The 24,249-nt window shown below is 35.7% G+C and overlaps 1 protein-coding gene across 1 annotated transcript; it reads left to right on the top strand.

Moving 5' to 3' along the window:
- Nucleotides 1-8,660: 8,660 nt before the first annotated feature.
- Nucleotides 8,661-10,166, top strand: LOC132739313 (zinc finger protein 605-like). Its single transcript, XM_060727000.1, has 3 exons — nt 8,661-8,739; nt 9,289-9,398; nt 9,733-10,166. Exons 1-3 carry the CDS (start codon nt 8,714-8,716, stop codon nt 10,164-10,166), a joined length of 570 nt encoding a protein of 189 aa, XP_060582983.1. The 5' UTR covers nt 8,661-8,713.
- Nucleotides 10,167-24,249: the final 14,083 nt, after the last annotated feature.

Here is a 24,249-nt window from a genome sequence, read left to right as displayed (position 1 = left end):
GTATTAAAGCAAAAAATCAATAATGAGGTTATAGCTGGTAGATTTGCTGGCCCGTTTAAGGTTTCACCAGTGAGTAATTTAAGAATTTCGCCTGTTGGACTGGTGCCAAAATCAGATGGTTCATGGCGACTTATTACCTATCTTTCTTATCCGGAAGGGAAAAGCGTTAATGATGGTATCAGTGATAATCTTGCGACAGTAAGCTATGCATCATTTGATAAGGTGGCAGACATGATTTTCAATCTGGGGTATAAGTCACAAATGGCTAAGCGCGATATAAAGTCAGCCTTTAGACTCCTGCCTATTTGTCCAGAAGATTTCTGTTTATTAGGTTTAAAGGACAATGATGGGAATATTTATATAGATAAATTTTTGCCAATGGGGTGCAGGATTTCTTGCGCATTATTTGAGAAATTTTCTACATTCTTGCAATGGCTTGTTGAATGTGTTTCACAAAAAGATACATTAAACCATTATTTGGATGACTTTATTTTGGCTGGAGCAGATAAAACAAACAATTGTAATAATCTCATTAGTTCATTTTCATCGGTATGTTATTTGTTGGGTGTTCCTATTGCTGAAGAGAAATCAGTGGGTCCTTGCACAAAGTTGATATTTGTAGGGCTTGAGCTTGATTCCTGTGATATGATCATAAGAATTCCATTGCATAAAGTGGATGAGTTGCGAGAAGCTATTAAACAGGTTCTACTGAGAAAGAAAGTTACTCTAAAAAAATTTTCAGTCATTAGTAGGAAAAATGTCTTTTTGCAGTCAAGCTATACGTTCAAGTAGGGCATTTTTGCGTAGATGTTACGATGTTATGGCAAATGTTAAACAGCCTTATCATAGGCTTCGAATTTCAGAAGCGGTAAGACTTGATTTAACTGTGTGGCTCACATTTTTAGATTCATTCAATGGTGTCAGTTATATCCAAGATGACATATGGTTAGATAGTAGTAATTTGCAGTTATTTACTGATAGTGCAGGGTCCTCAACAATGGGTTGTGGTTGTTTTTTCGGTACAGAATGGTCGTTTTTTCGATGGCCAAAAGCATGGCAGTGCGACGAAATTATGAAAGACATCACCTTTTTAGAAATGGTACCTGTTCTGCTTGCATTATGTTTATGGGGGAGACAGTTGCAACATAAGAAAGTTATATTGCGCATAGATAATGAGGCTTTAGTTGTAGTCATAAACAAGCAAACATCAAAATCTAAGCGTCTTATGCAATTAGTTCGTCAGTTTGTATTGGTAGCTATGGAGTTAGGCATTTTTTTTAAAGCAGTGCATATTTCTACTAATTTAAACTCAATCGCTGATTCAATTTCTCAAATGCAGTGGGACCGTTTCCGAAAGCTGGCACCAGAGGCAAACCAGGAACCAGTGAAGATACCAGATCGTTTTCGTTCAATGATGTTCAACCTGAAGCTGAAAGATTGTTAAACGCTTCGTTTGCGGATAACACTGTTAGTGCTTACAACACGGGGCTTAATTGTTTTGAACGTTTTATGAACAGTTACAGCATACAGTCAGTTTTGCCACCTACCCTGGAGCAAATAGTCATGTTTATCTCTTGGTTATCATTAAAAGAAAAGGCATTTTCAACTGCCCGTTTATATGTTAATGCAATTGGATTTCGTTGCAAGGTTAGCAATGTTTGTGATGTTTCAAGGCATTACATTATTGACAAGCTTTTAGAGGGTGTGAAGAGGTCCGCCCGAGTAAGAGAGTCATGACTACCAATAACTCAAAATATATTGCAACATATTTTGTCAGTTTTGCCTGTGGTGTGTTCAAATTTGTATGAAAGTCATGTATTTGCAGCAGCTTATTGTCTTGCATTTTTTGCCTTCCTTAGAGTGAGTGAATTGGCTGTAACAAGCAAAGACTCAGCTGCAAACGTAATTTCAATATCTGATTTACTGGTAGATAGAAGTGAAAGTTATATCATAGTTACTATTAGGTATTCTAAAACAGATAAGTATGGAAGAGGTTCGGTTTTAAAGATAAAGCGGTCTAATTCTGCTATCTGTGCTGTTAGTAATATGTTAGAGTTCTTGAAAAGGCGCCCACAAGTAGACGGGCCATTATTTTGTCACTTGAATGGTAAACCTTTAACACGATACCAGTTCACTTCTGTTTTGAAGAAATGTTTGAACAATTTAAGGCTTGATTATGGGAAGTTTACATCACATTCTTTTAGAATAGGGGCGGCAACGGCTGCAGCTATGTCAGGTTATGATGTTGAAACAATTAAGCTTGCTGGGCGTTGGCGTTCCGAGGCTTATCGAGTTTATCTGTTTGGCATAGTAGCAATTTTTTATGAGTGTATATATATAAATATATAAGGTTAATCAATTTTTATGCTAACCTGCATGTGCCATTCCTTAGAAATTAATTCAAGCCAAGTTATTATAGGCGTGGTAAAGGTTTGGCTGATTGGATCATCTATCATAAAGCAAGCATTTCCGGTAGCAAGGCGAAGGCCTGGCGGAGCACGCCTAGATTTGAAGTGTATTAATCTTTGGTGGCAAGGCTACAGCGGAATGTCTATACTGGATGTTGTCAGTAAATTGAAGACCTTAAAGAGAGTCGGAGATCTTCCCGACATAATTTTATTACACTGTGGGGGTAATGATTTAGGACGGATTGATCTAAAAGAATTTCGTTCACAAATAGATATCATTATCAAGTTCATTTCTGTAACTTTTAAATGTAAGATTATTTGGTCCCAAATACTTCCACACAATGCATGGCGATATTCCGATAATCATGCTGCAATGGAATTAGCACGAAAAAGGGTAAATAGTTATGCGGCCAAGAGAGTAATTGAAAACGGTGGTTTTGACTTAAAACACCCTGACCTTAGTCAAGTTACTCCAGCAATATTTACAGCTGATGGAGTGCATTTGTCCTTTGTAGCGCCGATATATGTCCAAACGTCGAAAAATGTCAAAACGACGATAACTGTCCAAAAATTGACGATAAATGTCTCAATCGCCGATAAATGTCCAAAACTCCTTTAACGATAAATGTCCAAAAATTAACGAAAAATGTCGCAACAAATTAGGTGCTCATAAATGTCCAAATCGGTAAACGATAAATGTCTCAACTTTTCATATGTTAATTTGTAATTTATTGTATTGGATACTGTAACAGTCTATCCAACTAACCCGTGATTTTACCCTCTGGTTTACCCCCGACGTAAAATGTATCATACATTATTGTGCATGGCCAGTTGCAGATCCGGATGGGGCGCGGGGGGGGGGGGACATGTGCCTTCTCACCGAAGCAATACGTTTTAGCATTGTTTGTGTTCTTCAATATTTTTGTGGCCATTGTCCGTCCGAGTGTCTAAGTGTCCGTCCCGAAAAAGGAGTTAACCTGCATAAACCATGTGAGGTAATCAAGGGGTAAACTGCTTTGACAGTTAAAATCTGACCTACTGATTCAACAGCGAACAGTGCAGACCTTGACAGGATGACGCATTTGCTTGTCGGGGGATATGGTTCGACAATTGTCGTTATAAGCATATACGCAACACGTGTTAAATGGGTTTTGTGACTTTTCTCTTAAGTGCTGCGAAGACGGTCCTTTTCATTCTACATTGATTTAAGACATTTGTATTTGATTATTACTCATTCGCGCGTGGTGGACTGAACGCCACTGCGGGGCCACCGCCTTATAAATACAGAGTTTTGAAAGGCTACTTACATGTGTATCCCTCCAGTGTCGACCCAGATCAGTTTGCACGCAAATGCGTCACCAGATGAGGGTATGCGCTATTATAAACACCAGTAATTGGTAGTTAAGGTTTTGTATGTCCCTACAGTGTGGCACTTTCAAGATCAACCTACATGGTTATACATGAATATAATGTATATATAATCAAGTAAATGTTCAACTAAATAAGGGGAAGTAACTGCTATATTAACATTTTACAGCTTCTGATTGGCTATAATTATGTCGTGGGAACAAGATAATTATTTCGTGGGAACAAGATATTATCTCGTGGGAACAAGATAATTATTTCGTGGGAACAAGATAATATCTCGTGGGAACAAGATAATATCTTGTGGGAACAAGATAATATCTCGTGTGAACAAGATAAATAAAGACACCCATGTGTCACATCTGTGCCACCGTAATAGACACTTGACGTAATAGTATGTTTTCTTGCTGTGCTGGTTGGGTACAAACATGTACATTTAAAAATTACTTATATGTCAAATATTAACTTAACAATATTATATAAATAACACATGGCTGTCATTTTGCATTATGCATTATCGTTTTTATCAATACAGAGTTATGTACCCCAGGGTGATATAAGAAATATTCCCCGGGAAATATATTCTAGGAGGGTGATATTCGATCAGAACACATTGTAGGCCTATGGGAGTTTTACATTGAAGGATATATTGAGGTATAATAATATATAAATAACATATTGCTGTCGGGGTGATAGAGGATATTGTCAACTCGAGAAGTTGTATATACCCCGAGGCGCAGCCGAGTGTAATATGCCAGTTCAAGGGTTGGCAATATCCTCTATCACCCCGACAGCTATATATGTTATTTATTTTATTATACCGAAAAAAACCTTAGGTTCCAAAACATTCATAAGTGAAAATACAGATCAACACTTCAAAATTACAGCGATTTTGATCTGTAAACACAAAAATATATTGATAAAAACAAGACAAACAGACAGACAGACATATCGTTATTTCTTCATTTGAAAATAAATAACAACAACAAAATCAAATTATTATAATTATTATTAATGGATGCAAAATTACAATTATTTTTAATCATCTATCTATAAAATTTTCATATGTAGTAATTTTTATACACGTGAACATGTACAAGCTTGTAACGGTTTCGCACGAACTTTTCGCGTTCAACGTGGGATTCTTTGCTAAATAAAGATTTTTTTATAAACAATTTAAATTGTATTAGTATGTATATTTTTGCATTATGTTAACTGGTTACTAAAGCATTATCGCTATTATGAATACAGAGTTATGTAAGAGTTATGTGCCCCAGGGTGATATAAGAAATATTCCCCGGGGAATATATTCTAGGAGGGTGATATTCAATCAGAACACATTGTAGGCCTATGGGAGTTTTACATTGAAGGATATATTGAGGTATAATAATATATAATTAACATATTGCTGTCGGGGTGATAGAGGATATTGTCAACACGAGAAGTTGTATATTACACCGAGGCGCAGCCAAGGGTAATATGCAAGTTCAAGGGTTGGCAATATCCTCTATCACCCCGACAGCCATGTGTTATTTGTTTTATTATACCGAAAAAAACCATTAGGTCAGCAGTCTTTGCCTGATAGAAAATACAGATCATCACTTCACAATTATAGCGATTTTGATCTGTAAATGTTCGATATACACAAAAATAGTATAATGTATATAGATAAAAACAATAGACAGACAAACAGACTAGGAAATAAATGATATTATGCTAACTGGGTACTAAGGCATTATCGCTTTATGAATGAGTTATGTAAGAGTTTTGTGCTCCAATGTGATATAAGAAATATTCCCCGGGGAATATATTCTAGGAGGGTGATATTCGATCAGAACACATTGTAGCCCTATGGGAGTTTTACATTGAAGGATATATTGAGGTATTATAATATTATACAATTATTGACTAGTGAGCCATTGAATATGATGTGATATTAACCCGCAGATGACATATTGACCGAGGCGATAGCCGAGGTCAATATGACTTTCTGCCGGTGAATATCACATCATATTCAATGGCTCACTAGTCAATAATTGTTTTATTATATGAATAGGCTAAGAATTAAAAAAATATCACGAAAAAGTACATCCTTATATACATGTACAAATTTTGCCTCGTTGAAGCGCGGGAAAAAAAACGCACGTGTTAGGCGTGCAACGACTACGCGAACGCTGCGCATACAAAAGTAATTCAAGTTTATACTCATCGATGCGGTTTAGCCTTTAAGTATAACAGTAAAGTAATGAAATTTCAATCGAGAAATATGCCATAAAGAACAAAACGCAACAATTACTTTTTAATTAACACACGTAATTAACAGTCTACGGTGTATGGTCATTGGATACGAGTCTCAATCTATATTTAGACTTGGAAAATCCAATTCAGCCAGTTAATATGATACTACACCCAGTGAATATGATTTTATAAAAAGTTATGTTGACTACAGTTTGGACCAATGAGATTGCAGCTATTTTTAGATCATATAATAAAAATGTTTAAATGACACCATCATATAGCAATTATAATGTTACTATTCGAATACTGTGTAATATTTAGTTTAATCTGTTGACAAAAACTTTTAACATTTCTTCTCCATTCGACAAACGTTATTTTGAAATTATCACAATTTGTCAATTTAAACTGTTTTTACATATATTAACTGGTTTACACTTGGTTATGTCTTAGTTGCAGCTTCGGTAATGTACTGATGCCATTTCTTACGGTCTTCTGTACCATATATCTGCAATCTCGTACCAACAAAGGGCATCAGTACATTACCGAAGGTGCAACCAAGCATTGGCCCATCTAGATTCTCTTATAATATTGCGGATTTCTAATATTAGGCCACTGAACCGACCAAAATTCAGCAAAAGTCGTCTCACGCTTACAACATTTGGCACATCCTGCATCTTATCAGGTGAAATGTAAATTCAAGGTAGGTAAATGTCACATAACTGCACAACACTACTAAAAAATATGATAAACAAGATCAACAAGGAAAGGCAGCGTTCAATGAACGCAACCCCCATATGACCCAGCCACAAGAACCAGCGGCAAGGAGCCCAGGCGGACCCAAAACAAAAACAGGACAGGGCAAAGACAGAGGACGGACAGGTTAATCAATAAATGATAAATAATTTTTAACTGATTAGGAATTGAAAGAAAAGAATAATAGGCCCACAAAGGGGAAGGGGACAGGAGACTGGGTGAAGGGGGGGGGGGGGCGTTGTTAATCAAAGAAATAAAAACTAGAGGCAATGGTAAAGATACTTACCGTAGACGAGAAAACAACAAGGGACACAAGCAAAAGTGTCACCAAAACAGTATTAAACAACATAGACATACATCTGAGGAACACAGAGGGGCGCCGCCTTGGAACGGTCAGCAGCATAATAATGACTGCTGGGGAGTTTAAACCGGTAAATGGTGCACCAAACCTCGCTCTTAGCCCCACCATGTTCCTATAAACGAGACAGTGTAAATAAAATGAATCCCCGCCAAGTATCTCATTGCCGGATTTTTGTTTATACAGTATCGCACTATCTTAACTTGCATGTGTAGTGGTAGATTTGTATATATCCGTTAGTATATTATTTGTTAGTATATTATTTTTCGGGGGATAGTGCATGATACAGAAGACGCCCCGTTCCAGAGGCGACCCTGGTTCTTTTAAGTGCCCGGTGTAAAGCACCAATGCACCTCGGTTTAACTTATTTTTTTCCCTTTTAATAGTAAGGGAGATAGACTGTATCCAACAATCAACTTATTTTCAAATACATTTTTAAAACTTTTTTAACAATCTCACAAGCATCCCGCTAGAGTCCCGGTGGTCGGTCGGGTGATCCAGGAACGACCGGGGTACGTCCGTAACTCTGTCGGCAACGTCCGGGATGATCAAGGGCTCTGCCGGAGCTCTACCGGTGATTGTCGGCACTCTATCTGACCGTACCGGGGCTCTGCCGGGATCATCCGGGACTCTGCCGACATCATCCGGGGCTGTGCTAGCATGGATCTCAGCTTTTATGATATCTTTGATCGAAGACATTCACTTTAAAGCCCCATTTCAGGCGTATTTTCAGCCTCAGTTCAGGCGTAGTTTAAGCCCCAATTCGGGCGTATTGTTGTGTATAGCTTTTTGGACAGTTAACTGATTGCTTCAAGGTCGCCCCTAACGACTATTTGTTTGGTGACTGGTTAACCTAGTGGGGTTAACATGATGAGCGCTAACATGATGAGCGCTAACATGATGAGCGCGGGAACCATGCCCAAATACATCCAGGCAGAAGATAATAGGAAATCTGCTATTGCTTGTATATTTGTTGAATAAATTTTGTTAACTTGCATACAGTTTTATGTAATATTTAGGTCGATGGGATGTTGAGCAACGGAAGTGCTTGAATGAAAGCATGACTTGTCAAAAGGTTATTTTTTGCCTCAGCACAGGTTATGGTGTGGATTAGAATTTAGAATATCGGCTTTCATTCAGGTTGGCGTTGTCCGACAACTAATCGTCCTCGAATCTCCCAATAATAGAAGACTATTACCTGAATTTTAGGTATGAGGAAATTCATTAACATCATGTTCTTGCGAGTCAAAGATATAAAAGCTACTTGACATTGGTGATATATAAAAAGCTATTGTTAATTGATTTATCGGGAGATCAATATACTCTTTTGTTGAATTGCTTTAAAACCCTCTGTGTTTACATTCATAAAAATAAAATTACACCTCATGTGTGACCAAAGTATCTGTTGTTATAATGTCACAGTATTCGGCACAAAATCGAATGCCTTTGTCGTAGGATAAGAATTTATGTACAATGTACACTGCCTTATATTTTGTTAATCGTTTCAAATAAAATATATTAACTGTATCTAAATCACTGTCGGGTACGTGAAACGGTGCGGATTTTCCGTGTTACGGTGCTTCCATCCAAGATGTCGGACCGAGAAACAACCAGATGGTACGTGTCATTTTGTAACCGATGTATTTGGAGATATACGTTACTTAGAGGATAAAAGAATAGTTGCATATAATGTAAAAATAAATTCACTATAAGACCAACCTGTTCACCATGTTTGTTATATAGGATTTATATGAATTATTTACTGAAAACTTTTGCGAAAAACACACACGTGAAATTCGAACCGAGAGGCCTGGTAAATTTTTTAGCAAACCTTCATATCAGAGGCATCAATCTTAAAGAAAACATGCTTGATTATTAGCGTACATGTATTAAATCATTTCTGGAAATTAAAAATTGTTTCAATCAGTTTGTTGTGCCTGAATCTGTCTACTTTCTGTTTCGCCTACACACCGGTGCAGACACCTAGCAACGGTTCGGAATTTCCGTAAAAAATGAAACGGTGCTGCCACAAATTAGGCAACGGCGCATACATCTTTTTAAAAAAGTATACGGTTCAGACATAAAAATATATTTGCTAAATGAAACCAGAAATTTGAAGTTGCATATCGCTTCACATAATTTATTTCTTATTATTATATTTTACAGCTTCCAAGCACTGGTCAGCTCATTTATTGAAGAGTGTCTGTGTTGCGACTGTGGAACAAAATACAGGACGAAGAGTGGTTTACGTAAACACCGAGTACTAAAACACTCAGGTTTTATTTTGTTTTACAACTTTTGTTTTATTTATTCTATTTAAAATCGGATTATCTTTACTTTATGAAAAAACGTTCAAAAGCGTATAAATCTATTTTATTGGCTATGTGAAATCACACTGTAACCAAAAAGGAAAACTCTCTTAAATAAGTATATGTATACATTTTTAACAGAACAGTAATATTAAACTTAGAAAACTGTAGAATCTTTTTCTTATTATGTTGAAAAGGAAATACAAGCAGAGTGACTGTCTTTCCTAAAAACGTGTACATGTAAATGTACTTATTTTCTTCTCAACTTTGTTTAATTGTTTATATATATTTTATTCCATAGATAACCAGCCTTATAAATGCTGTGGTAGAGTCTATGTTGAGCGATCGTCTCTTGAAGTCCACCAGAGAGCACATCATGATAAGAAGAAACTTGAATGTGGAAAATGCAATGAAACCTTTACTAGGAAATCAGCGCTAAACAGACATATGATAAGCCATGGAAACACTGAAAAGAAAGAATTTACATGCACCATATGTAAGCGAGACTTTTTAAGGAAAGATGAACTTGTAGACCACATTAAAGGTGTGCACGAAAAAGCAAAAAGGTTCAGTTACACTATTTGTTCAAAGAAATATGTCTGGAGAGCAAGTCTATGTAGACATCTTCAAAGAGTCATAAGTAAATTTTCACGTGGTGATATGATACAAGTTCATACTGTATCAAAATGTTTTCCGTACTTTCAAATTTTTAAGTTTCCTTTTTATAAGTCATGACAAGACTAACAACTTGTTGATCTTTTGTCACGTGTTGTATCCACCTTGCCAGCTTATGCTCACACAAACACAGATTATCTACTCGAATTAATCAAGCCTCGGCTTCGCTCGGGCCTGTCCGCTGCATACACAATTCTTCAGTTATAATTGTTCATATATGACTCAACAGCAACCTCTTCAAAAGCTATTAAATCGTGTATATCGAGCAGAGGATATTGCTAAAACTATAAAGATACTTGTAAGTGACTATCAATTCCACTCTAGTCAATGATGACATAACTCATCATCATCATTAATGGTCAAATGCATGATTTGACACAAATATACCGGCCCTTTTTCGTACCCATTTTACCTATACTTATTTCGTTACACGGGGAACTTATACATTACTTGTAAGTGTCCATTATTTCAACTTCCAGTCAAGACGATATAATTTTTTCATGGATTTTGCCCTCTTTTCAACTAAGAAATTTCGGTTAAGTTTTCCGTACCCACTCACTTTTAATATTTCCTTAAGGTATTGTTTTGAAACTTTATATACTTATTATTGACTATCATCCTCACTTTCAGACAAGAACTTACAGTAGTCGAGCGCGTTTTCTTACGGATAGCTATAGTTTTAAATAAAGAATAATCTATTTTAATAAAACCTGATATTTTAACGAGCTTCTCTCCAATCAATATTTGACAGAACTAAATTTAATGTAAACTGTTTTAACGTGATCAAATTAAGTGGTCAAAAACGGTACATTTTTTTGTTCATGTCGGTTTCACACACCACTGTTTCTTAATTAACCTGCGACTGTTTTATACATACCTTTTTTTTAGTAAGGACTCGTTTATATATTTTGTAAGTGTTAAAATTAAGGAAATATGTTTATACTTTTGAACAGTCATACATTCCGATATTAGTAAGGTCCAAGCAGTGTGTAAGGAAGTTCTGATATACATGTACTTATACTCATTTTTATAACTATCGATACTGTTGCTTTGATATTGTTGATATTGTTGTTTTACTATCATTTACATGTTATGTGATTCATACTGTGATTTGCTGCCGATTTATAGAGATTTCCTTTTATTTTACAAATGATCTCAAATGATTGTATAATATTAAAATTAATAAACAATTGTTTTCACATATCATTTATTTATCATTTTTGATCATGGTGTATATGCATGCCATGAAGACATAATTTATCTGAAATATTAACAAGAAATATTCATTTAATAATAATTTCAACCACTTTCCATGAAAAAGTCTGAATCCAATACGCTAAAACAGTTTGACTGCATCACTATAAGTCATTTCGGACGTATCATCGCAAGCCATATTATGAAAAACGACAGACATCCATAAAGATAGTTGGGAATGCAATATTATCATATGGAAATTTCCTTGATTACTAACCCATTCTAATGAAAGTTCATCCACGGATTTTAGTAAATGTCCCGCTTTTTTCATTTTGCTCCCTATGACACTGGTAGAAGAGTTTTTGTTTCTTCAAATTTTGTATTTAACTTTCTCATAATTATACGAAGTTCTTCTTTGCTCGAGAGTACGAGTTCAACGTAAGAACTAGTATGAAATGTTTTTAAAGGTGTTTAAGTTTTATGCTTTTTTCGCATAAGATGGAACTAGCTATTTGCTCGCTTCAAACTCAATTAGTGAAAGATTGAGTGAAAAGTATTCTTGTAAAAACTATCAATATTTTTCATTATTGCATTAGACTTTCCAGTGAAAATGTCGTTGCATCTACTTTGAAGTATTGTCCAGTTTCCAGCTGTAAATTTGGTATAACTCCAAAATCGTTTGATAAAAGACCAATTTGACCCGTTGACGCGTTGAATGCTCTCGTTCTTAATTTAAGTTGCAGATGACCATGCTGAACAACTAAGTGATTGATAATTTGATACACTCTTGAAGATCCATACTGGAGAACTTACAATAGTAACACAGGTTTTCTTCTCCGACAGTGAAACTAAAACAGAAAAAAAAAACAATAATTATTATACTTGTAATAGGGTTTACATATTATGATACTCGTCTCGACGAGAAAATAATAAAATGACCAAAAGTTATAGTAGTTTGTTAACTTTTTTACTTTATTTTCTCCGATAAGAAGTTATGTAGCTTACTGCCTTTCGAAATCTTTCCATTTCAACAAATAGGAACAAGAAAGCTGAGTTACATACATATTCAGTGATAAAATTTCCCGAAAAATAAAACAATGTTTATTTACCTTAGATCTATTACAAAGTATTTTAATAAATGTATGCTTCAGTTAGTGAAAAATATTAAATGATGTAGAGGATATTTTTCGTATTGAAAATATATTTTCATGACACTTGGTTAAGCTGTAATAATAGTAGCCCGTAAAAGAATAAAAAAATTATCAGCTGAGTGAAAGGTTACTTCATAGAACTGGACAATAAATGAAGCTGTATAATAGCATTGCATATATAGACAATATACAATTTATGATCACGGCTGTAATTAAAGCTGTCATTCATCATCACATATTTGTTTCAAATTTAGAGAATGTTATTTTATGTTTAAGGGCTGTTACTACTACGGTTTTTAGCTCGACTTTTCTATGAAAAGGGGAGCTATCCTACTCGCCCCGGCGTCGGCGTCGGCGTTAGCGTTGGCGTCACACCTTGGTTAAGTTTTTCGTACCACCCCACTTTATTTCAGAAGTATTACAAGTATGGCTTTGAAACTTACCATACTTGTTCACCATCATAACCTCCATCTACAGACAAGAGTACATAACTCTGTCAAGGTTTTTGACAGAATTATGGCCCTTTTTTGACTTAGAAAGTGTATTGAGCTTGGTTAAGTTTTTTGTACCACCTCACTTTATTTCAAAACCATTGGAGGTATTGCTTTGAAACTGACCATACTTGTTTACCATCACGACCTTCATCAACAGACAAGAGGACATAACTCTGTCAAGGTTTTTGACAGAATTATGCCCCTTTTTGACTTAGAAAATACATTGAATATGGGTAAAATCCACTTATTGCCTTAACCCTTTGAGATATTGCTTTGAAACTTTTAATGCTATTTCACATCATTACCCCCATCTGTACGCAAGAGAAGGTAACTCTGTCAGGGATTTGTTTTAAAAATTAAGGCCTTTTATCGACTTAGAATCTTGGTTAAGTTTTTTTGTACCAGTCAACTTTTTGACTGAACTGGTTGAGATATTAAATTGAAAGTTGGAATACTTGTTTACCATCATGGTCCCAAACATGGGCAGGAGAAGGTAATTCTGTTAAGGATTTTATTTGAATTATGGCCCTTTTTGACTTAGAAACTCAGTTAAAATTTTCATTCTTGTCCACTTGTTGACCTAACCATTTGAGATATTACTTTGGAAGTTGGAGTTCTTATGTGCCATCATGAGACCTATCTGTAAGCAAGAGAAGATAACTCTGTGAAAATGTTTCTTGATTTGTACTTAGAAATTCCTAGTTAAAGTCTTGTGTGCCCTTAACTGTCAAAGTTTTGTTTTATAGGCAAGCACTAAAAAAGTCGAGCGCGCTGTCCTTCTGACAGCTCTTGTTATTAGACACATTTACATTTTATATATCTTCTTTTCTTAAATGTCATATTACAGCTATAGACTAAACGTGTGTCTGAACCGTATACTTTTTGAAAAAGATGTATGCACCGTTGCCTAATTTGTGGCAGCACCGTTTCATTTTTTACGGAAATTCCGAACCGTTGCTAGGTGTCTGCACCGGTGTGTAGGCGAAACAGAAAGTAGACAGATTCAGGCACAACAAACTGATTGAAACAATTTTTAATTTCCAGAAATGATTTTATACATGTACGCTAATAATCAAGCATGTTTTCTTTAAGATTGATGCCTCTGATATGGAGGTTTGCTAAAAAAATTTACCAGGCCTCTCGCTTCGAATTTCACGTGTGTGTTTTTCGCCAAAGTTTTCAGTAAATAATTTCATATAAAAATCCTAAATAACAAAACATGTTCGTGAACAGTTGTCTTTAGTAATTTCTGATTTTTACAATTATAGGAACATTCTTTATCCTCTTATATAACGGTAGTATCTTCCAAATACTCGCTTACAAAATCACACGTACTTCTGGTGTTTCTCGTTTCCGAATCTGGATGAGCACCGTAAACGAAAATTCCGCACCGTTTCACGTACCGAAGGTAAATGCTTAATGTTATTTGACCCCTGATTTCCTATACCGTATCTTCTCTATTAATTTCTATCTATCCTATCTCTCAGTTTTACTAATACCTGTCACCCGTAAACTTAATATGCTATGTTCGGGTATGTTGTGTGATGCTCCATTGCACTTCATATTTGACCATTCCATGTTATAGTTGTATAATTATATTTATATTGTGTAAATATATTCTTTAATAAATATATTGGATATTTCAGATATTTGCATTTGTTGTGTCTTGTGTCAGTCGATATATTACCCCACCTATAATACAAGTAACTGCCGACTGGGTTACGTCGACAATGGCGCCCATAACGTGTGATTAATTGATAATCTACAAGAGATCAGTTAACAAGGCTGACTTAGAAGACACCTGATTATTTCTACGACAGTGATTTGTTATATCAGAGGAATACTTATATTCTGTTATGCTTGGAATTAAAGTGTATACAACACATTCTTCATATTGTGCGAAGAAGGATTTTTATTGGTTAATACCCTTGCGGTTTTTGCATATGACCCAATTACCTTCTTCCCGCCAGGATCCTAGTATTTCTATTGGTTTTTAAAACCATGTGATTAGTTGACATCATCAATTTTGTTGGATATCCCGTCCGTATTTGCGTGTATTTATAAACATTGTCACGTGCGTACAAACTCCTTCATTATTATTAGGGCCCTTATTTATTTATTTCCATGGAATCTTAACTCGAGACGTCGAGAAACAGGATTACTTACCGGAAAGGCTAGCCTCGTCGCTGGATTTCTTTTCATTGTCGGATTTGTGCCACAGACTCTATAATTTTCACTTCAAGTGAAAGTTTGACATTTTTGACAGCTTATTTTTTATTGTGATTTGTGTAAATAGTGTGGTTGTGATAAGTAGTGAATATTGTGATTTAAGTGTTGGATTAATTTTATATAGGATTTATATATAAAAGGTAACAACTTTGCTTTAATTTTTGAATATAAATTTTTGAAGAAATAGTAGTCATTTTTATTAATAATAATTTCTTTAGATTTTTAACTAAGCTTTATCTTAAGTAAATTGTTGTTCAAGATATGTTGATAAAGCTTCTGTTCAAAACATTTAAACGCTTTATATACTTTGTAGCTTTTAACACATGACCAAAAATTGGATGGTGTAACTTATTTCTTCAACCCGTTGCGAAAGGTATTGATATACACTACCACTATTACCTCTCTACCACTATCTATTCCCTGATAGCCCAGTGGTTAACGTGTTCGCCTTTCACCCCTATTGTTTAGAGATCGAAACCAAGTAACGTCGCATTTTTTTTTTCACATTATATTTTTGTGGTGTTTTTTTTTTCTCCATAACTTGTAATTCTTTTCTTTAGAAAAGAGAAAAGAATTAAAAATAAGAAAGTCGACTACTCTTTATGTGCATATACCTTGTTTGCAAATTCTGCAATTAAGGTTGTGTCCAAGAAAATACTAATCCTTGCAAGGTTCGGATATTTTACTCGGGAATACAATTGATTAGTGTTCGAAAAACAGTAATTTGTTGTATTTATTAAAGTTTAATTGTTTCTGGAGTATTTATCAGAAACTTATATTAAATTTTAACGGTCATTTTCGTCGTTCGCGTTGCAAGTAAACGAAACTAAGCAAACACGTTTACGAGATATATAGTGTATACTATCTGATAGATTGAGACATTTATCAGATTGTATATTGGTGTAATGGTTAGTGCAGTTGATTAGCACGCAAGAGATCTCGATGTCGACGTAACCCAGTCGGCAGTTACTTGTATTATAGGTGGGGTAATATATCGACTGACACAAGACACAACAAATGCAAATATCTGAAATATCCAATATATTTATTAAAGAATATATTTACACAAAGTAAATATAATTATACAACTATAACATGGAATGGTCAAATATGAAGTGCCATTAACAATTATAACATAAGGTTGAGTGTATGATACAGGTATGTAATAACTACATGTACAATTAGGTTAGTATTCCAGGTAAGTATTGTAAGTAAACATCTCTATAACTTATCAAAAACCTATTTAAATATACCAATAAAGACATTCTGTAATAATGTAATAGTTTAAATTATAAATCTCAAAGATTACTAACCTGAAATATCCAATATATTTATTAAAGAATATATTTACACAATATAAAATATAATTATACAACTATAACATGGAATGGTCAAATATGAAGTGCAATGGAGCATCACACAACATACCCGAACATAGCATATTAAGTTTACGGGTGACAGGTTAGTAACAATGAGAGATAGGAATAATAGAAATATAGAGAGATATAACGGTATAGGATCAAGGGTCAAATAACATGTAACGCATTTAGATACAGTTAATATATTTTATTTGAAACGATTAACAAAATATAAGGCAGTGTACATTGTACATAAATTCTTATCCTACGACATACTCCTCCAGGTTCGTTAAAAAGGCTCCTGACTTTTCTGTACGTCTCCCAATATTACAAATTACACTTACTATTATCTTAAGTATAAAACTTATGTTATAAAAGTAAAATGACAAATGTAAAATTAACAACAAAAAGTACAAAACGTGGGTTACAAAATTTACAAGTACTCCACCAGAGGTGTTATATTCGCTCTATTTGGTATTACTAACATTTGTAGATGTCTACAAATGAGTACTTACACAATGAATAAGTTGTCATTAAATTAAATTCAATGAAACAAAAAGAAAACATCTTATTGGACATCGACAACAAGATCTGACAATCATTTTTAAGATGTTAAGTTGCATGAATAACCTCCAGTTAAGGTAAGTATACATCATTTAATGGTAAGTATCTGACATTTGCACAAAAGTCGAGTCCATCAAAACCCTAAGGGTGCAAATAGAAGCACATTAGATAAAGGTAAGTAATATCATCGCACTGATAACTATCAGTTTTAACATTATTCGTGAGAATCACATCAAATAGGTGTTATACGAGTAGAGAAAACAAAATAAGAACTCATACTTATATACATGTAGTAACGTACTGATTAAGAAACATCAAAATTTTATTTGAATCTAAAGTTTTCAGTCGCCTGTCGACATCCAATTTGGCTGCCTTCGTGTCCTTATTGGTCTAGATGACTGTTCAAGTTGTATTTCATCATCATCCTGTTCACCTGAAATAGAAATATCAGAATGAGAAAAAGAACAATCATTATTTAGATTCATACCATTCTCAACAGAAACGTGCTCTGCATCTGTAACATCTACGTCTGTTTGTAAATCACCAGAGTCATCTACAATGTCAAGTTCCATTTGTTTATCTTCAACTGGAACATCTGAAATAGACATAAATGGCAAAAGGAGGTTTCTATGTAGAGTTCTTGTTTTCTTGAAACGAGAACCTTCCTTCTTAACCTCGTAAACAGGTATGTCCTCAAGAGGTTGACTAACAACTATATAAGGACTGTGTTCCCATTTGTCTGCTAGTTTTTGTTTCCACGTATTGAAACGTTACGGACTAGCACTCGGTCGCCAGGTTGAAGAACGGAACTTCTAGCTTTTTGTTCATAATAAGCCTTGTTTGTTTCAGATGTTTTAACAGCGGTTTCTCTAGCCTTTGCATATGCGGAACGGAGACGGTCGTTAAGTTTAATCACGTACTCCGAATGGATGCTTGATGAAAGACCATCAGTAGGTAACCCTAGAAAAGCATCAATGGCGAGTCTAGGATGACGTCCAAACATAAGAAAGTACGGAGAGAAGCCGACACTTTCATGACGGGTTGCATTGTATGCATGGACCAGACTCGGAACATGGGCTTTCCAATCGGACTTTTGATGCTCCTCTAGAGTCCAAGCATCTTGAGTAACGTTTGATTAAATCTTTCGACCATTCCGTTCCCCATAGCATGGTAAGGCGTTGTTCTTGTTTTCTCAATGCCAGCCAGACTGCAGAGCTCTTTGATTAGATGCGACTCAAAATTCTGTCCCTGGTCACTATGAATCCTACCAGGAAATCCGTAGTGGACTATAAAATTATCAAACAAAATTTGGCCGTTGTCTTTGCAGTCTGATTTCTAGTAGGATATGCCTGTGCATATCGACTGAAGTGATCGGTCAGGACAAGAATGTTTTCAAAACCTCCTTTACATCTCTCCAATGACAAGAAGTCTACACAAACCACTTCCATTGGTGCCGTTGATTGTATTGGAGTCAACGCTGCAGTTGTTGAGAGAGACTTCCTTCTGATGCAACGATCACACTTCCTGATTGATTTGGCGATAAAACTGTCCATTCCAGGCCAATAAAATCTTTCCTTGAAAAGCGATGTTGTACGATCTCGACCTTGGTGACCAAGGTCGTCATGTAAGCATTTGAAAATCTCCAATCGAATGGCTTCAGGTAAAACAAGTTGAAGATGATCACCATCTGACAATGTCGATTTTCTGTAAAGAACACCTTGTATTAAGACAAGGTTCGACCATTCTCTAATATATGTAGAAATAGTTCGGTCAAAAGGCTTAGCCGGTTTTGTTCCGTTTCTTAAATTGTCAACTATCTTAGATACTGTGGGATCATCTGCTTGTGCTTTTATCCAGGTTGTTGAAGAAACGCTTTCATTTCGTAAGAGATCTTCTTGGAATGGAATTTCACAGGTTGGGATTTGCTATCAGTGTAGGACGGGTATGGGTATGAGTGTTAAGTTGTTGTAGCTCATTGTAACAGGCTTTAACAACTCTTTGGGGAACTATTCCTCTTGGTCCATCAGCCTCTGAATGATTGGTTAGTGTATCGCATTGAACCTTTCTCCTCCGCTTCTCTTGATGCGGCCGGCTTAGCGCCACTTGCGGCGCCACTAGAACATCGGCTTGGTATCGGCGTTGTCTATCGGGAGTTCCGATGTGCCTGGATTGGTGCAATGCTACTGGTTCTCAGCGTCGTGATGCCGAGTAGTGCGCTGGGTCTGTGTTGTAACTCCTGAGTGGAGCATATTGGCAATCTGATCTTTCATAGTGTCACTGCTTCTATCATACATGTTTTCGGCTTGTCCGTGGGTAAGCTTCGTCGGACTCTCCTTTCTTATATTTGGTCGAAAAATCATAATTCGCCAAAGCTGCTAGCCATCTGTGACCTGTGGCATCTAGCTTAGCAGAAGTATTCACATAAGTGAGAGGGTTGTTATCAGTCACAAACCTCGAATTTCGCGCCATACAAGTAGTCATGAAACTTTTCAGTGACAGCCCACTTGAGTGCGAGAAACTCGAGCTTGTGAGCTGGATAGCTCCTCTCACTTTGTTTCAAACTTCTGCTAGCAAACGCAATGACCACGATCCTTTCCGTCTTGTTTTTGATAAAGGATTCCACCAAGTCCTAAAGATGAAGCATTGACATGTACAGTAAATGGTTTTGTATAATCTGCATATCCAAGTACGGGAGGGTTTGTCAGTTGTTCCTTGATATCATTAAAAGCTTGTTTCCTGAGGAGTATACCCATCGGAAAGGAACACGTTTCTGCTTACTTTCATATCCTGAAAGAAGATTTTCCTTGTTCTTAGTTGCTGTCTCTGTCCGTAAGCTTAATGAGGTCATCTTAGGGGGTCTGGCTAAAAAGCTGCCAAAATCTGTATGAATATCCTTATAATAGCTCAGCAAACCCTGAAATTGACGAAACTTTGCGTTTTTGTTGATGGTATGTGTTTGTGCCGTCTGCGCCAATTTCTAACTGTCTTCAGTTCTATTGAATAGGATCAGCTTTATCTGGAATATACTATCTTCAGATTCACGACGGTGGCCCTAGGTAGGTAGTTTCCATTTATGCAACAAATCTCGTCACTTTGATGGTTTTACTTCTTTCAGGTTGCAAGTCTGCCAAACGTGTGAAAACATGACTTGCTATTGCTAGTCGGTTCCAGGTGAGTTATTAAGGTCTCGATTCCTAGCGCTTGTACATCAATGAGCGACGTGTCGTGCGTGCATAGAGTGTGAGTGGGTAGTGATTGACGTCTGCTATGACATTAGGTCTTCCCCATTATCTCGATGCGTTCCGTGAGCCTGGATAATGCGCTGGGCCTTTACATATGGCCTCGCTAGACGCTATCCGTTTGCGTGGTAGGTATTCCTTAAATCCTTCCTTACTTGAATGTCTCGGTTCTTTCTTTTGTCAGTCGTTTCTTTCTAATTTCGATCTGTTCCGTCATACCTAGAATTTTAAGTCAAGATTTTTGGAAACGGTATTTTGTGTCCAGATAGGCATCTGGAGACTCTGTCATCCATTATTCTGTTGATTAATTCACTTAGACGTCGTCGTTTCTTAGTCGGAGAATGTACATTTGCCAGCTGACAAATCAGACGCGAGCGGATTACCATCCTTTTTTCTGTTTCTTCTATCTCTGATTGTATTCTACAGCATTGTGATGATCAGGGGCTCTTAGATGTCGTATGGCTCCAATATCAAGCATGTCTTTTAGATGTTGTTTTATCTCAGAAAACAGTGCAGGTGGTATTCTTCTGTAAGGCTCCTTAAACGGCTTATTGTCTGTCAGTTCAATTCTATGTTTTTATTTTTGATGTATGGCCTAAATTCTAAAGGCGTCTTTGGAAAAATCGATTGCCATTTTCAAACAATTGCATGACTTCTTCTTGTTGTTCCTCATTGAGTTCTGAATTGCTCAAGTTTATTTCCGAACTTATTTTAACTTTTTGTGTGATGTTTCCATTAGTTTCTATAATATGTGTTTCTTTTTCTTTTTCAGATGCAGACTGTTGATAGACAATCGGACCTCCATTGGCAAGTATATTTTCTTTTTTCAGAATTAGGTAAGTCATCCTTAGCGTCGAAGATCGGAGCTTGATCCAACACTTCAACTTGCTGTAACTGGCAGATTATCGTAACTTCCTTTTACTGATATAGTTTCCTGCTATGAAAGACTTTACCACAATCCTTATCAGTGATAACTCTGATGCTGCTCTTTCGCGATTGTTAATGTGTTACTACCACACCCTAGGACTATTACCATTGGTTATCAGCACCGGAGTCATCAACGATCTCTGGAATGGCGTTTCGCGCCTTTGATGTCGCTTTCTCAGAAAACCAGTATTGTTTTAGCTTTGCAGTGGGATATAACAGGAAGTCCTGTGTTCAATTTTTACTTTACCCAATACTATGGTCTGATTTTCATTCTCAAAAGCTGATTTCCATTCCATTTGTGAACATTCCTCTATTCTGATTTTCTGGATTACTGAATCTTGCACGTCGTCACCGATATGATGTCGGTACGCATACCTATTATGGGAATCTGTGTCATTATATTCTGTTGCTTTTACAATAAGGAATGGTACTACCAATCCTGACATGTTACTGTTTGGAACTTTAACTTCGGCTTCGATGTATCCAAGATAAGGTATTTCTTTTCCATTTGCTCCGGTTATATTCAATTCAAATTCTCCGATGTCATGTAATTTTGGCTTATCCTCCATTTTCTTGAAATATGTCTCTGAAATTGTACTGACCATAGAACCTGTGTCGATCAGGGCTTTAACCTCAATGTTGTCTATAAAAATTGTATTTTCATTTGCCTTTCCTACCATCCTCTCTCGTAATGTATTTCTCTTTATGTTCGGGCTGTTTACTTCTTTGCTTCCATCTTGCCCGTCGATAGAAGCTCCTTCTCGTTTAAATTGGCTTTACTTGTTTCTCTACTCTCATTTGGCTCTTTCTTCTCTGAAAGACTTCGGTCATACTTTGTTGACTCTTGTTGGTTACTTTCGTTCCTTCTAAAACCTCTTCCTCTATTTGAACCTCTATATCTGCTGTTAAATCTTGGCTGGTATCCTCCTCTATATGTATAATTTTGATCTTGACCTTTAAGTTTTCCAACATCGGCCTCTAATGTTTTCATTCGATCCAGAAGCTCCTGAAGAATAGTTAATTTTTCATCTGTCTCTTTCTGTTGGTTAATATTTGCTTTCACTTGAGTTGATAAATTCTCTTCTTCTTCTAGCCTTGCCTTTCGTCTTAATTTTTCAAATGTAAATCTGTTGACTCATACGACACTCTTGTGGCATTCTTAAGTTTTTTCAGAATATAATCCTCTCCAAAAGCGTTCTTTAAGTTTACTTTCTCTTTTACTCTCACTTATTTCTCCCTTTTCTACAGCTTTCTGAAAATAAGGTTTCTACTCTAATTCCCCAAGCAGAACATGATTCTCCTTCCTTTTGCGTTGCTGAGTAAAAGTTTTGAACAGCTTTGTCTCCTGTCTTAATATCACCGTAGATTTCTCTTATCTTTTCCAGAATTTCTTTTGCTGATGCGGTTGGTTTAATTGTCAACAATACTTGTCGTGTATCTCCAATCAAGGAGTGTCGAATAGCTTGCACAATAGCATAGTCCGGATACATCTGGGTTCTTAATAAACAAAATATCTCCATCTCCCACTGCTCAAAATCCTTGCCATTGAAATGAGGTATCTTCGGTGGTCCAAGTTTAAACATCGGATAGTCGCTGTCTTTTTGTCGGCATTTCTCTGTATAGTTATGTCGAACAAAACTTTCTTCTTTATTGTATTCTGTTCCATTATCTTTAATTTCCATTCTTTTCAGTCGTTCTTTTCTTGTCTGTAATTGATTTGCATCTGTTCTTTGTAGTCTTTCTTTCAGTAGCTTTTCTTTTTCTTTTAACAATTTTATCTTTGTGCTAAGTGTACCATCCTCTTTTCTGTTAGCTTGAATCTCCTTCTCAAGCATTTCATTTTCATATCTTTTCCTATTCAAAACTAGTTCCTGATCTTCTAATAGTTTTATTCTCTCTATCAATTCTTTTTCAGCTTTTCTCTTATTCTCAATTTCAGCCTATAACCTCCTTTGACTTTCTATAAATAACTTCTGCTTCTTACTTTCAACTTCTTGTAATTTCCTGAGACTTTAAACTTTCCCTTTCAATAGAACTTCTCTGACTTCTAATCTCCCCATTTTCACTTTTAATTTCATTCAATTTTCATATCCAAACTCCTCACACTTTGTCCACTCCTATAACTTTTCATCCGATCTATGTCCGAGTAATACTTTTGTCCGAAATGCATTGTCCTACCAAATACTGTATATCCTTTATTGTTAATCTTTGATGCTATCCCTTTATCTTAGCATATCTTTGGTTTCATCCTAAAAATGCAATAAGTTACTCTTCCAATGATTATTTGATGTTTAAATTTTTGTGGCTCATTATCTCCAAGTCTTGGATTATCGTGTTAAATGTTTGTAATGCATGTAGGAAATACGATGTTCAAATCAGATAATACTTTCTTTTAATCACTTCCTTGTTCTTGTTTGATTTATATGTTTCGCATGTCAAGTTCAAGAAATCATCCTGCATCAAAATTTGTCGTTGTATCGTTCGATGTTCAATCCTTTCCTAATTCTTCAAGTCGTTCCTTTCTCTTTTCCTCCTTTTCTCCTGCATCTGGTCTTTTTCTCTTTTTCTATCTCTTAATATACTCCTCAATTCCACGTTCTGTTAAAAGCTATGCCATTTTTGATTAATTTCCAACTTTAACCCGCTTTTTAGAATGAATACACAAGAAATACTTCAAATGATTTGTTCCAATATGTAATGTTTGTAATATGTCTGTATTCTACACTCATACATTCAACACAAAATTGTTCGTGTCTAATATTTCAACACCATATATACCACCACACTATTTATTTAAAACAATTATAATCATCACGTAACACACAGCAATTATATCACACACAACCACAAACAACACAGTGATATCAACTTTTCCGACGTGTCGAGAATGTGTCACCATACAAATTATACTTCACGTATATAACACAACAGAATTCAGATATACATGTATTTATAAATTTATTTCATTTTAAGGATGTCTTAAACGT

Source organism: Ruditapes philippinarum, unplaced genomic scaffold (assembly GCF_026571515.1).
Source record: "Ruditapes philippinarum isolate M1 unplaced genomic scaffold, ASM2657151v2 ctg157_1_1_1_1, whole genome shotgun sequence".
Classification (NCBI taxonomy): domain Eukaryota; kingdom Metazoa; phylum Mollusca; class Bivalvia; order Venerida; family Veneridae; genus Ruditapes; species Ruditapes philippinarum.
This window is presented reverse-complemented; position numbering and strand designations above follow the sequence as displayed.

Coding starts and splice junctions, on each gene's coding strand:
- LOC132739313 (XM_060727000.1), top strand. CDS start 8,714: ATGTCGGACCGAGAAACAACCAGATG. Junction 8,740..9,288: donor GACCGAGAAACAACCAGATG/GTACGTGTCATT, acceptor TATATTTTACAG/CTTCCAAGCACTGGTCAGCT. Junction 9,399..9,732: donor CCGAGTACTAAAACACTCAG/GTTTTATTTTGT, acceptor TTTATTCCATAG/ATAACCAGCCTTATAAATGC.